This window comes from Pundamilia nyererei, unplaced genomic scaffold (assembly GCF_000239375.1).
Source record: "Pundamilia nyererei isolate P.nyererei 1_Seehausen unplaced genomic scaffold, PunNye1.0 scaffold00045, whole genome shotgun sequence".
Classification (NCBI taxonomy): domain Eukaryota; kingdom Metazoa; phylum Chordata; class Actinopteri; order Cichliformes; family Cichlidae; genus Pundamilia; species Pundamilia nyererei.
The window spans coordinates 2815976-2829392 of record NW_005187446.1 but is presented as its reverse complement, the minus strand read 5'-3'; the positions used below and the strand labels follow the sequence as shown (position 1 = coordinate 2829392).

The following is a 13417-nucleotide window of genomic DNA, read 5'->3' as shown; positions in this document are numbered from 1 at the left end:
CAGAAATTTTGTGTTAAGGTAACAGTTGCAAAGTTGCAGTAACTGAGTCACCAGAGTGGTTGAACTCTGGCTAGTCAGTGGTGTAACTTGATGAATCGTGACAGCATGTCCTTGACAAAAATCAAAAACACCATTTTTGAAACCCTGCAACGAGGGAACTCGTACATCACCTCAATGTCCTCCTTTGTTGTGCCGTTTGTGTTGCATACAAATGACATCACAACCCCACGCACCTCAGGTTGTACTCAATTGCAATGGGAAAACAGCCAAAATTGAATCGGGTCAAACCAAGTAGAAACTAGTGTAAATAGGCTAATAGTGATCTAAACTCCAGATTGAGTCCTTTATTTCTCTGCTTTTCTTTTTTTTAGCTGATAACAATCACCGCTTGAATCTTTTCTACCTTGCCAACGATGTGATACAAAACTGCAAAAGAAAGAATGCCATCGTTTTTCGTTCAGCCTTCTCAGAGGTCCTTCCTAATGCTGCTCAGCTCATCAAGTAAGTACATAGTGTTTGTTCTACGGTACTGTCCAGCCATCACTGCATTTTGTTTCTCTTCTAACCCGTCATGCCTATCACTGAAAAGGTATTAAGGTCTGTGTGTTGTTTATCATTTTACTCTGTTAGAGATGGGAAGGTTCGCAGGTCAGTGGAAAGGATCTTTTCCATTTGGGAAGAAAGAAGTGTGTATCCCGAGGAGGTCATTGCCCAGTTCAAAGCCAACTTGAATAAAAAGGAAAAGGAGCGAGAGAAGCAGAAGGAAAAAGAAAAGGAAAAAGAAAAGGAAAAAGAAAAGGAAAAAGAAAAGGACAAGGAAAAGGAAAAGGAAAAGGAAAAAGAGGCTACACCTGCAAATGGTCAGTTTGTCACTTCAGAGTTTTGTCAGTGTGTTTTTTTTTGTTTTTTGTTTTTTTTTTTTAAACCAAACTATATATTCTTTACCAACATGCCAGGAAACTCTTATTGCATGACTGTGTTACGTATGGTAGATGCAGAAATGACTACTTAGGAAGAACAGCAATGTCCAGAAAAAGAAAGACCAGAACTTTCTTTACTTGAAATGATGACAAGGTGAAAATGTTATTCAAAAATATTAAAATATATTAAATATATTTATAAGGTCATCTTGGCTTAAGCTGCTGCCCCTGCAACCCAGCCTCTGAGGATGGATGGATGGATGAAATCGTTTTTTTTGTTTTTGTTTTTTGTGTTTGTTTTTTACCCCTCATCCATAAGAAGCTGATAGGATATTGTCGGCACCCTACTGGGCAGGTGGGCAGGCAACATGAACTCCCAAGTTTGTGAATGTGATAACTTGAGAAATAGTCACCTAGGATTTCCGAAACTTTTTCAAACTAAAAACTAAAGTCTCAGTGACCTTGACCTACCTCAATAAATTCAATTCCTGTTTGGTAGTACACTCCTCTGGTCAACCTGCTGGTAATTGGGAGTATTGTAGGTTGCTAGTTATTAAATTTGTACATTGATGAGCAATATAAATTTTAAAAATGCTTCAATAAATTTTAAAATATAACTTGGTGGCGCTGCTGAATAAAGTATGTGTGTGGGAAAACGCTGTTCAAAGAAAACTGAAAGTCAGCAGTTTAACGAAAAGTCCGTTTGAGGTGCTAAAATACTGAGGTAGTGTGGGCACTGCTGAAAACATATTAGTGTGGGCATAGGTTACTAAATCATCCTTAAGTTAACGCTGTCTGTTTGGAATATTTCCAGATACCTTACAGTGTTTTTAAAGTAATTTATTTTTACTCTCTAGCTCCTGCTAATTCCAAAGCTGCCCTGAAGTCCAAGATTGTGGCGGAGTTCACGGTAGGCCTTCTTTGTGTTTTCCTGGATTTTTCTTTTTTCTTTTCTTTTCTTTTCTTTTCTTTTCTTTTCTTTTCTTTTCTAAAAAGCCTGAAAATCAACCACGATATAACAACATCTTGTGATGTTAAATCATCTGCACTCTCTCTCTTCTAGCCCCACTCCCTCATTGAACAATTGTTAAAATATAGGCAAGCTGTTGCTGAAGAAGAGTTTCAAGAAAAGCAGCTGTCAGCTCTCCGGGTGGATGTCTGCAGCACGGAGGCCCTCAAGAGACTTAAAGGTCAGATGTCACTGGGCTTATTTGTACATCAGTGCACACCTGTTGTCTTCTGTACTTTCTCTTAAGTCTCAAATATACTGGATTTTTATGTCCTTGGCATAGCCTGTCAAAACAAGTATATATATCACTAGCAGGGGTCTTCCTGGCTTCTTACAGGCCTTTGGTGTGGGCATGGAGGGTAAAGTTAAAAACAAACAATAAAAACATGGACTTGTGATGGTTTTAGACAACACACCTGTACTTTAATTGTACCTAAAGTCCTTTTAAAATAGTTCTCTACAAGGCAACACATCCCTCACTGTCACAACACTTTATACTCATATCAACAACTCAAATTGTTGCACTTGTTAAAGTGAGCCAATTCATTTTCATCTGATATTTGCTGTGTTGCTTTTACTTTTGTATTTTATTGTAAATTAGTCTGCTTCAGCTATGTTACAGAATCTAAAAATTTAGTCTCATCTTTCAACATTTGTCCTTTATGACATGCAGCACACTGAAGGAAACTGTTTGCTTAAGACATGCTCATAATAAGAGAAATCTATCTTCTCTTAAGCGAGGGTGCTCCCTGATGTAGTGTGCGGGCAGCAGAACACGTGATTAGCACTAGCTTGTGGTGGACGTACGGGACTATTAGTTGTGCTGCTTGCATATTGACACAATCTGAAACCACAGTGCAGGTTAAAAACCCAAGTAATGACCAGTCTGACTGGGACAGACATTTGTGTTCTCACATTCTGAAATGCATCAGCTCCGCTTTATCACCAGGGAGTTTTTTTTGTTTGTTTGTTTTAAACATCTCAGTGCAAAACTCACTAATGAACTGTGCTTAGTTCCCTGATATCTGAGCTTATAAATGAAATAATTTAAACAAATTACATGTGGAGGAGATTTGAATTCTCCACATGTATTTGAAATGTTTTTTAGTACTGGTAAGTTTTTCTCTAGCCTCAGCTGAAAGCTCTTGTACAGCCAGTACACACATTAAACACACACCGTAAACAATGGCTGTTAAGTCTTTGCATCTTATTTCTGAAAAGGCCCATGTACCATTTCTGAAAAGGCCCATGTACCATTTCTGAGAATGGCATCGGTGAAAAGGGTTCATGGATAGGTCAATGGATTATTCTTGTTAAGCGGGATGCAGTTCTCTGAAAAAAAGTGTGTTATTTATTTGTTTTTCCCCTGATGCATTCGGCATCAGCACTGACCTTCTGACTGTTCTGTTAGCTTTTTTTTTTCTGATTTAACTTGTTAAAAATTGAGTAAACCTTGTGTTTAATGGCTTGCTTGTCAACTGTCTCTTGTGTTAGATAAGGCAGGGGGGAACAAATTTGCCAAGGACTTTGAGGATGGCAGCCTGAAGCTGCAGGAGTTTGTCAGCTTCCTGGAGAAAGAGTTGAAAGCAGGACCTCCTCTGCTGGAGGCTCTGGGAAACGCAGATATTTTCTACGAGATGCAGTACAAGGAAGTTAAGATTGTGGCCAATGTAGGTGTTGTCTTTTGTAAGATGTAAAGATATCAAAACAATTAGAGTTAGTTGGTCTTAAAGTGGAAATATTCAAGCATTTGTATTTAAAACATTAGAACTAATTTATTTCATTGATTGGTGATCCAGCTATTCCACTGTTTGAGCTTAATTTTGTTTCTCTCTTCGACGTTCTCCTCAGGCTTACAACGCATTTGCCAATCGTGTGGCCAGTCTTAAAAGGAAATTGGATTCCCTCAAGTCCACTCTACCTGGACCTGAGGACTCTCCCATCCCCTCACCATCTGAAGATGCCCCCTCCCCCACTGGCTCTGACTCACCCTTTATGGCAATGGTGGCTAGCAGAGCCCAGCTCGATCCAGATCTGGATGGAAAGGCCATGGATGAAGGAGAAATGCAGAGTGACAACAGAGACATGGAGGACATGGATATGTCTGACGAAGAGACTGATGCTGCAACTGCAGGGGGTGAGTGTCCTAGATCTGTGGTTGTGCTATGATATAATTTTTTGTCTCCAAATTAATTCATTAGAAAGTTAAGTTGCAAAGCTGCAAACTTGTGATTCAATTTTGAGAATATATGAGCTCTTTGAATTTCCTTCATTCTCAGATGATAAGAAGGAAAAGCCAGCTGCTGCCATGTCTAAGGCTGCAAAGTCAGATGCGCCTTCAAAGCTTCCAAATCCGCCTGCGAAGGCCTCTAAGAACAATGCTTCTGCTACTACCACCACAACCACCCCAGTGACTCCCACATCTGCTACTCCTACAAGTACCCCAGCCACCCCTCTGGGTGTCAATCTGGCCAAGGTGGACCTGGGAAAGATTACCTCCATTCTCAGCTCGCTAACCTCCGCCATGAAGAATACAGGTATGTTTGTGGAAGAGGGACAAGACTTTCTGTGTTATGCTTGGTGGTTATTAGACAAAATTTAAAAAAACAAGACAAACTGTTCTGTTTTGTGAAAAAAAAATCCAGGACAAGACGGGCTTTAAAAGTGTTACTTGATATTAATTTAGGCCATCTTCCTTCTAAGATCAGCTTCTTATGTGCCTCCAGACTACTTTCCACATCAACAGCAAACATCATTTGTGGGCCATCATCTGTGGTGATGAGACTATGATATTGAAACTTGTAAGATCAGGACAGTTACAGGTTTGTGCACTGTGAACTTCAGAGAGTCAATGTGAAGTTCTGCTCTAACATTTTAGGGCATGTCAAGGAAAACATTAGCGCAAGCGCCGTGAACTGAACTGTGGTGTGTTCACCGTTGGCCATACATACCAGAAGGAGCCGTTTAAGGGGACAGACCTGGACTTCAAGTTCTGACCTAAAAGATGATCAGCTATGGATGAGAATATGATTTTTGAAAGGGAGATTTTAAATCCAGGAATATTTTTAGGTTCTTTTTTTGTTTGTTTGTTTGTTTTTTAAAGCCTCTCTGCTATAAAAGCTTCATTCTCACTCCGCTGAGTGGGCAGGTGGTTTAGAAACCCAAGTTTGTGAATACAATAACGCGAGAATGAGTTCATACTGTAGGTGCATGTACTGAAAAGCTCAGATGAGTTTTAATGTCAGTGACCTTGACATCAAGGTTAAGGGTCAGTGGTCAGGTTATCTGAAAATCACCTAATTTTCCAGTTCATAACATAGGTGCATTTACTAGGAAGCTGAAGGGTAGAACTGGCAGCTGCCACTATATATTTTTGTTATTTTTTTCCCCATGTGCTTAATTCTAGAACTTTCTGATTGTACTTTTTGTTTTATAATCATCTGTATTCATTACAACATTTTCAATTGAATGTCCTAGAATTAACTACATTGATCACTTATCTTTTCAGACTTGAATCTAGATGTTATTCAACCCTGACTGTGCTCACAAAATATGAAATGCTAATTGAAATTATCAACAAATGTTCTTATGTTTCTCACTCATTTTAGCCCTCCCTCAAGAGCCTGCAATGGGTTAGTGAAGCAATGTTAACAGTATTTCCAGGAATATGTAATGACCTCTGCATTACATGAACAACTCTCTTGGAAACTGTAAAAGTGGTTGTGGTTAATTATCTGTGGAGCCATTTCCAAATAAGCCGCCATTACATTTTTCTGTGTAAAGAAGACGCACATCACCCAGCGTAGCTCAATGATTTGTTTTTTTTAATTATGTCTGGACAACAGGGGATCTCTGTGGAACAGACTAATGAGCAAAGTCAGTTGTTGACCATGCAGCTCATACTTGCTGGTTAACTTTAATGTTGTTTTCAATTTATTGTTGGAACACAGAACATTTTTTCCAGTTTAAGACGTTTTGTTTGATTCAGTACATTTAAAATAATTTTGTTAAATTTCTGGGGCTGCTTTGATCTTTCTCTCTGCAGCAAGCCCATCACCTCGTCCATCTCCTGGGACACCCACAACCCCATCTGGCCAATCAGCAGCCTCCAAAGGAACCCCTCCAAGCCCTGCCTTGGCCAGTATCCTGTCACGTGTTGATATCACACCTGAAGGGATACTTAATGCTCTGTCTAAAACCAACACAACAGGTAAGATCCATATATTTGGCTTATTGAATTTCTTTAAGAATAACTAACGAAGTGACCTTGTTTCAATATTTGTCACACTTTGTTTTTGTCAGGTTTGTCCTCTTTCCTGCATAGTGTGACTAACACCACCTCTGGTGCTGCTGCTGGTACACGAACCTCCCCAGAATCAGCACCTTCTAAAGCTCTGCACACCAGCACCCCGACCACCCCAACTACCCCAAAAACGAAAGCTGGTCTGGGGAACAGCCACAAGCGAGAAACACCTGGAAGAATCAGAGACTGGGGGAGAGAGAGACAACTGTCCCCTCCTCCACCACCTCCCCCCCCTCGCCCCTCAGCTCCTTCTGTCTCTCCCCCCAGCTTAGAATCCAAAATCAACAGTTTCCTGCAGGGTAATCCAGGTTTTAGTCTCGCTCTTGGTGATGTTAGTCCTGATGGGGTGGATGGGACCCCAGTGAGAGACGAGGCAGCCGGCACCCCAACCCAGGATGAGATTATGGACACACCTGCAAGTGTGCCAGAATCTGTGGGCTCATCTGGAGGTCATAACCTCTCACCCACAGCCTACCGCAATGAACCCTGGGATGCAGCTATCACCCCGTCGGGAAGCGGCAATGATGGAGACTTCCTGCCCACCTCCCGATATGGCGCTGGAAGAAAGAGCGGCACAAAATTAAAAGACAATGAAGTGATGCATGTGAGGAAGCTGGTCTCCTCTTCTCCTAGTAATGACATGAAGGGTAAGAAGGATGATCAGCAAAGTCAGCTAAGGATGATGGGAAACAACAGAGCAATGGGAGAGAGGAGGCCCTGTGCCGGCTCTCGTAAGGCAAGCATTGGTTCAGATGAAGGAGGTCAGTGTGGAAAAAAAGAAGACAAGTTAAAAGGTCAAATGTCTCCAAGTGGAGATGGGAAGGAGGGGCAATACCATCGTATTGAGACACTCGTGTCACCCTGCACCGAAGGGGCACCCATTCAAACTCTAGGCTACTCTAATAGACCCCTCACTGGAGAGCGCATAAAGACAGTAGAGAGCATACGCGTGATTGGTCGAGGCTCTCGACGGGGAGGAGGACCTGGAAGTCGACCAGGAGGAGCCATGTGGTATGAAGAGGAAGGATACCTGGAAGCTCAGCCTCCCTCACCACAACTTGTCCCCCCTCCTCTTAACATTGGCCCAGGGGGCACAGAGGACATGACCCCCTCTATGCCTCCGCCTCCCCCACATCTCCTACTCCCCCCACATCTTCACCCCCCTCCGCCCCTTCCTCATCTTCCTCAAACTCAGTATCAGTTGCCTTACCACACAGAGAACATCCAGACTCCTCCTCCATCACACCTCCACCAAGTTCCTCCTCCTACATCTCCCTTCTTCAGCACACCTCCAGCAATCCCTAGACCCCCTCCACCCCCAATACCACAGCGCCATTCCCCTCCACCTACTCACCCTGCTGTACCCACTGCAGTCATGGTAGGAGGGGTGATGGTCCCTGCTGACCGGCCTCTGCCACTTCCTCACTCAGTCAGACCTGAAGCTGCAGAGAGAGGTGGAGTAGGGCCAAGAGGAGGCAAAGTGGCCCCCCCACCCCTCATGTCATCGTTGCTAGGCGAGCCCCCTAAGCTTCCCCGCCCCGGCACAGTAAAAGAGCCCTTTGTTCTCTGCCATGCACCCCCCCTCCACCGTCCAGGTACCCCTGGTGTTCCTCCACCTTTATTGGGTAGAGTGAAGGAGCCTCTGAATCTACCTCTTCCATCCCCGTCTCCCTCTCCCACATCATCTGCAACCTCACCCTCCACACCTAATTCCCCTGCAGTTGACACTGCTCCTTCGCGCTCACTTACCCAGTCCGCTGCCCTTCCTCTCCAGAAACCTTCTGCTAGTCCTCCAGGGCAGCCCCGCAACCAAAACCCTAACCCTGTTCCCCTCCTCACCTTGCCTACTCCTCGGCCTCCAATCCTCTCCGTTCCCATCTCACAGAGGTCCCTGCTGCGAGGCCGAAACCCTCAGCAGCATAATCAAGATCTACCCATAGGGGGGTTTCGTGGGGGAAAGCGCCCCGGGCCTCCATTCACAGGTGGTCCCTTGCATGCACAGAAGAGGCCTTTCCTACCCCCACGCTACTGAAGTGGTCATCTGCGACAAGCTGAATGAGAAGTGCAAGCCACACATCTAGCAGTGCAGTGTGTGTGTTAGCCCTGCTGGTATGAGCCCAGATATCTTTACTCTGTTAATTAGCTTGAATTAAAACTACCTTAGGTTGTGTGTAAATAGCTGATTTAAATTGTCTTGCTTCAGCCAGGTAGCCAGTCATCTAACACTGCACAGTAAAGCTAAGAGGTTATCAGTTTCATAGTGCAGATTGTTATGTAACAACCAATAATCTTTTTTCTTTTCCCCCCACAACAATTCTCCGTGCACAAGTTTCATTCGCTCTGTTGCAGGAATTGCATACCTGTAAGAAGAAAAAAGCAAAATAGTTCAAGAAAAATGAAACTACATTTCAGCCCTTTCAGACATGCTGGTGGCTTCGTTCGTCTGTTACAGTGACGGCATTCTGTCATTCAGACATGGGTCGCTTTGTTTTTAATGTTAATGTTCCTCATGGCTTAGGGACATAACCACGAGCTACATGGGAATTGCCATACTGGATTATTATGTGCATCCATTGAAGTCTTATCCACAGACTTGTGAAGATTACTTATCTTAGCCATTGTTCCCTAAAATAGGGGTCTTTATATTTATGTCCATGTCTGTGCTGTAGCAAGTGATGGCTATTCCTGCCCCTCCCTCATAGGCTGGAAACGTAAATTAATCCAGTTAAAATACGATGTCTATGTTATATAGCGCAATTGTGAATATTACCACTGTACTGGATCCCACTTAGTAAAATTATAGAAAAGTGACTAGAATGCTTATTCAGACATGAAGTGAACAAGTTACAAGAGATAATTGAAAATGAGAGCGTGTCTGAAAGGGGCTTCAGAGTTTTCCTGTGTGATATATTTTTTTTATTATTATTATTATTATTCTTTTTTTAATCTGAGAAGAGAGATGCTGGATAAAAGAAAGATGGGTCTCATGATATTGAGGAAAAACAGGGCAGTAGTTTGGCTTTTTGGGAAATGCGTTTGTTGGCTTTTTTGTTTTGTAATGAAGCTCAATATCACTCATCTCCAGCATGCTGTAGATGACGCTTAACATAAAAACTGTAAACAGTTGGAAAGCTAGATCAGGAAAAAACATCTCATTTCTTTCACCCATACAAAACGGACCTTTTACAGGGGATAATGAGCATGCAGTGACTTCTGAGATAAATTTCACAGCAACAGCACAACTCTAAGAAGTCACTTTTTTTTTTTTTTCAAGAAGTCCAAGCTGTTTTGCCTGTACTTCCAGTCTTTGTACTCTGCTAAGCTCATCTGTGTCTGCATCATATTTAACAGATGAATAAGAATTACTGCATTTCCCAAAAATGTCAAAGTAAAAAAACAAAAATGTCGGATTGAATTCATGACAGTAATCTCTTCTTCCATGAGAGAGAGAGAGAGATTTGAAGTGATTTGTGTTTCAGGTGAGATTAAGACTTATTTCCAAACTACCCGCTGTAAATAATATTCTTCTGCTCAACCTTTTTCCACCCTTCTGTCACTCTCACTGTATATTTCTAAGCTTGTAAATATAAAGACTGAGTTGACATAGCCCCCCCCCTCTCTTTTTTTTTTTTTTTAAATTTTTTTTAAAGCTATTATCTCTGTACATGAGGACAGTGATCGTTGTTCACGCACCCCGTCTTTACTGTGATCGAGGCCTTGGATAAGCTTTAGCCCAGAAGATTTTCTCTCCACTACCTATCATGTGTTTATGTCCTCCTTTTGCGAAACCACCGCACAGAAGAGGAGGCTGAAGATAATTATGCATTTTTATTTCCTATATATAAATGTCTACCTGTGCGCGCTTCACATTAGACTGAGTCATGAAGATACTCAGTAGTGGATGATGGGATGGGAGGGAGTATTAGACTTTGAACCACACCCTTGCTAGGCTTCAATATGTACTCTTGAATAAAATCCAGAGTTTCAATTCAACTGGGAGGGGGAGGTATTTTTATTTGGTCACTATCCATCACTTGAATTGCGCTGTTTGACTTTACCTTTCAGATTGTTCTCATGCATTTGCACAGCTACCATTACATTAACATTTAAAGCCTTTGTTTTTCAGCTGTGCTTTCTTGCTAGGTAGACTTGATGCTTTTCCATTTGTAGGAACCCACAGATGGTGTTTAAGCTAATTAGGATTGCATGTAAAATGGTTCATTTGAATACTTCGAATTGTTTTGGCCCTTTTCTCTATATTGCTAATTTCATGCTTTTGCTTTCAAGCGTCTGTGCTTACCTTGTGCTCACATGGGCTTCACCCTAAAACACTTGTGCACCTCTCACCACTTTTAAGAGGTAAAATAACAACGAAGAAAAAGATTAGCACGATGGCCTTAATGCTCCCTCTTGTCCAGAAATTGTTTCCATAATACTGACCTCTCTCATACATTGGTAGTAGTTTACCTCTACAAGTCAGAGGTGCAGTGGTCTCACATCTCTAGTGTTTGATTCAAGTGTGTGTTGAAGCTGTGGTGAAATTACAGTTTTATCAATATGCTGAAAACCTTCCTGCATAAAGCCTCTGAATACATTGTTTAAAAAATATACCCAAATGTAACCACAAAGCATATTTGTCACTACAGCGTTGGCACACTGGTGTTTTCCTGAATGTTTATACGTCTGTTACCACCCTCTGTAAATTGTTATCTTCACAGTCACATGTAGGAGCAGCTAATAATCAGTTTGCAGTGTTCACATTGCACACAGAATAATTGTAAAACATCTTCAAGTTCACCTTCTCGTCCCTTCCTCGTGACCTTAAGATAACTTGGTTTGACCAATTGAAAATGACTGACAAAACTACCAGCCTGTTTGTGTGTGTGTGTGTGTATATATATATATATAAGTTGAACTGCTTTCACTGCTGTTCTCATCAATGATGCTATATCACCGCCCTTTGAGTGTCCAATCTTTTCTGGTGTGATGAACATGCACACATTCTGCAGCTTTTATTTTTGTCACAGTGAATATATGCATACTTAAGGGGGGAACTATATCTTATGATATTATTTTTAAGGATCAAAACTATTAGAGGGGTAACATTTTCAGTGCATTAATGAATTGACTTAAACCAGCCTTCACATATTGGCAAATCCTTTTTTTTTTTTTTTTTTTTTGCTTTACAGACTGTAATCAGTCTGCTCCATTTGCCATTTTCTGTATTTGTTGTTGTTTTGGTTCATTCTGTTTAAAAAAAAAAAGAAGAAAAAAAAAGAAGCTTGCACACTACACCACACACTGTTGCTGGAAAGCCACACTTTACACTCAAGTTCATTTAAAAACCCTGTGCCTATTTCTGGACCATATTTGCAGAGCTCACTTGAGACATTGTGACTGAGTGATGACTCACCTCTAGTGTGTAATTAATATGCCCACAGTAAGACCAAACAGTGGCTGCACAGTGTTCAGCAAATAATTATTTTTTACATTCATTTAATTTAACATGATGCAGGATAATTTATTCTTGTTGTGGATATTTTCTGCTACACATTAGGGCCCCTGTTCCTGTTAATCTGCTGCTAAAACTTTTAAAATGTCATACAGCTGAAATGTAAGGTCTTCAGTGCTTATTAAGACATCTGAACCTTTAGGGAAAACACTAGATCGACTTTTTGCCCTTATAGAGGCCAACAGACATGTGGCGTGTGAAGCATTTTAATTGCAAAAGGCTTTTACCTAATTTTAACATGGACATGATGTTAAACCAAACACAGTTTTAAAACCTTACCTATAATATGGTTTAATCTGCTAATTAAGGTGATGTCACCAAGTAATTGCTGGGGTAATTTAAAGCTGAATGAACTGTATTTACACTGTAAAGTCCAGTAGATTTCTCTCATAGAGCTGTAGCTCCCCCAAGCGGCAGAGCAGAAGTACTTCGGCTGCTGTAGTCTTTAAGTCGTCCTTGATGAAGCCGCTTCATCTCTCCGTTGGGTTGTTTTACCCACAATTTCTAAATCCAAAATATAATGACGCTCCTTTTCAGAATCAGCTGGTTTGTTTATTAATATTCTCAGCTTTTTAAGTCTGTTCACAAAATTAAACGGCCAGTGAATAGTTTTATAATTAAAATTATTTAGAGCTTTTGACAGCGAGTCTGTAGAGGGCAGGGTTTAAAATATGTCCCTTATTTTAATAAGAGCTGCAGTGAATGTGGTTTTCGGTGAAAGTCAAACTGTATTCATCTTTCCTCCCTCCGTGTTTTAAAATAAACTTGTACTTTGGGCACTAAACTGATGCACACTTGCAGCAGGCTCGGGAAGCTAAGAGCACCGATTCTGCTGCTCAGCTTGTGGGCCCGTCGTGATGCAGCAGGTCGGTGCTTCTCTGAAATTACTTTGTTTTGCACGCAAGCTGTCAAACACCGTTTTGCAGTGTTCTCCACAAACGAGAACTGTCGACGCATGCGCTGTTTCCTGTAAATTTCAGCATATGTGACTCCAGTCTGAAGCGCCTGACCGGACAGTGCGTAATTTTATTTTTGAAGGCTAGAGATGTTTTCCCCCCATCGCGCTCTTTCTATTTCCCCTGCGTTTAATTGCGCGCCCTGGCGTAGATGTCAGGAGCGCGCACGCTGAGACGGAGCTCCGTCATAACTTTTCAGTCTTTACGTCAACGCTGCTGCCAGTAACCCGTTCTTTCCGGTGTTATGGCCGCTTGCAGTGAAGGGGACAGTTATATGTGGTAATGGTGAATGAAGCGGTTGTTTTAGGCAGGGGTGTTTGGTATGGCGGTGACGCAGCTGCTTCGGCTTGTTACCTGTCGTTCGACAGCTCGTGCGACCCTTTGCGCGCAGAGGAAGTACAGCAAGGTGCGGTAAAGCAGTGCACTGAGTGAGGCTAACGTTAGCAAGCAGCACTGTGTTTTCAGTGAGTTGTGAGCTGCTGTTGATGCTCCTGTCTGTTAAATGTGCTAATGGGCACATTTGTCGTGTGGTAGCTAAGATTAATGTGCTTTTAATTCGGTTTTATCGTAATTTTGTTTCATGTTTTGGCTTTTTTTTGGATAGCCATACCCGGTTTGTTAATGTATGGGAAATGGTGATGAATGCAAAGTTATAACTTTGTTTTTAATTCAACTTAAATATTTATTTCATATTGAATTATCAGCTATTGTCGAGAT

At 41.8% G+C, this 13417-nt stretch overlaps 2 protein-coding genes across 3 annotated transcripts in view; both read left to right on the top strand.

Annotated features, from left to right (window-relative positions):
* rprd2b (regulation of nuclear pre-mRNA domain containing 2b) overlaps nt 1-10853 on the top strand; it is a 19703-nt gene extending 8850 nt beyond the window's left edge. Inside the window, exons 2-10 of the mRNA XM_013910589.1 lie at nt 372-501; nt 631-860; nt 1778-1830; nt 1984-2110; nt 3424-3599; nt 3781-4066; nt 4209-4466; nt 5975-6139; nt 6232-10853. Coding sequence (XP_013766043.1) covers nt 372-501; nt 631-860; nt 1778-1830; nt 1984-2110; nt 3424-3599; nt 3781-4066; nt 4209-4466; nt 5975-6139; nt 6232-8264 — 3458 coding nt within the window. The 3' untranslated portion in view covers nt 8265-10853. The remainder of the gene's footprint in view (nt 1-371; nt 502-630; nt 861-1777; nt 1831-1983; nt 2111-3423; nt 3600-3780; nt 4067-4208; nt 4467-5974; nt 6140-6231) is intronic.
* Nucleotides 8229-13417, top strand: part of tars2 (threonyl-tRNA synthetase 2, mitochondrial) — a 14484-nt gene continuing 9295 nt past the window's right edge. The window contains exon 1 of one of the 2 annotated variants that reach the window (XM_005732066.2): nt 8229-8341. In XM_005732066.2, coding sequence (XP_005732123.1) covers nt 8288-8341 — 54 coding nt within the window. In that variant the 5' untranslated portion in view covers nt 8229-8287. Of the gene's footprint in view, nt 8342-12891; nt 13107-13417 lie in introns of those variants that run through there. The other variant, XM_005732065.1, reaches the window with a different exon arrangement.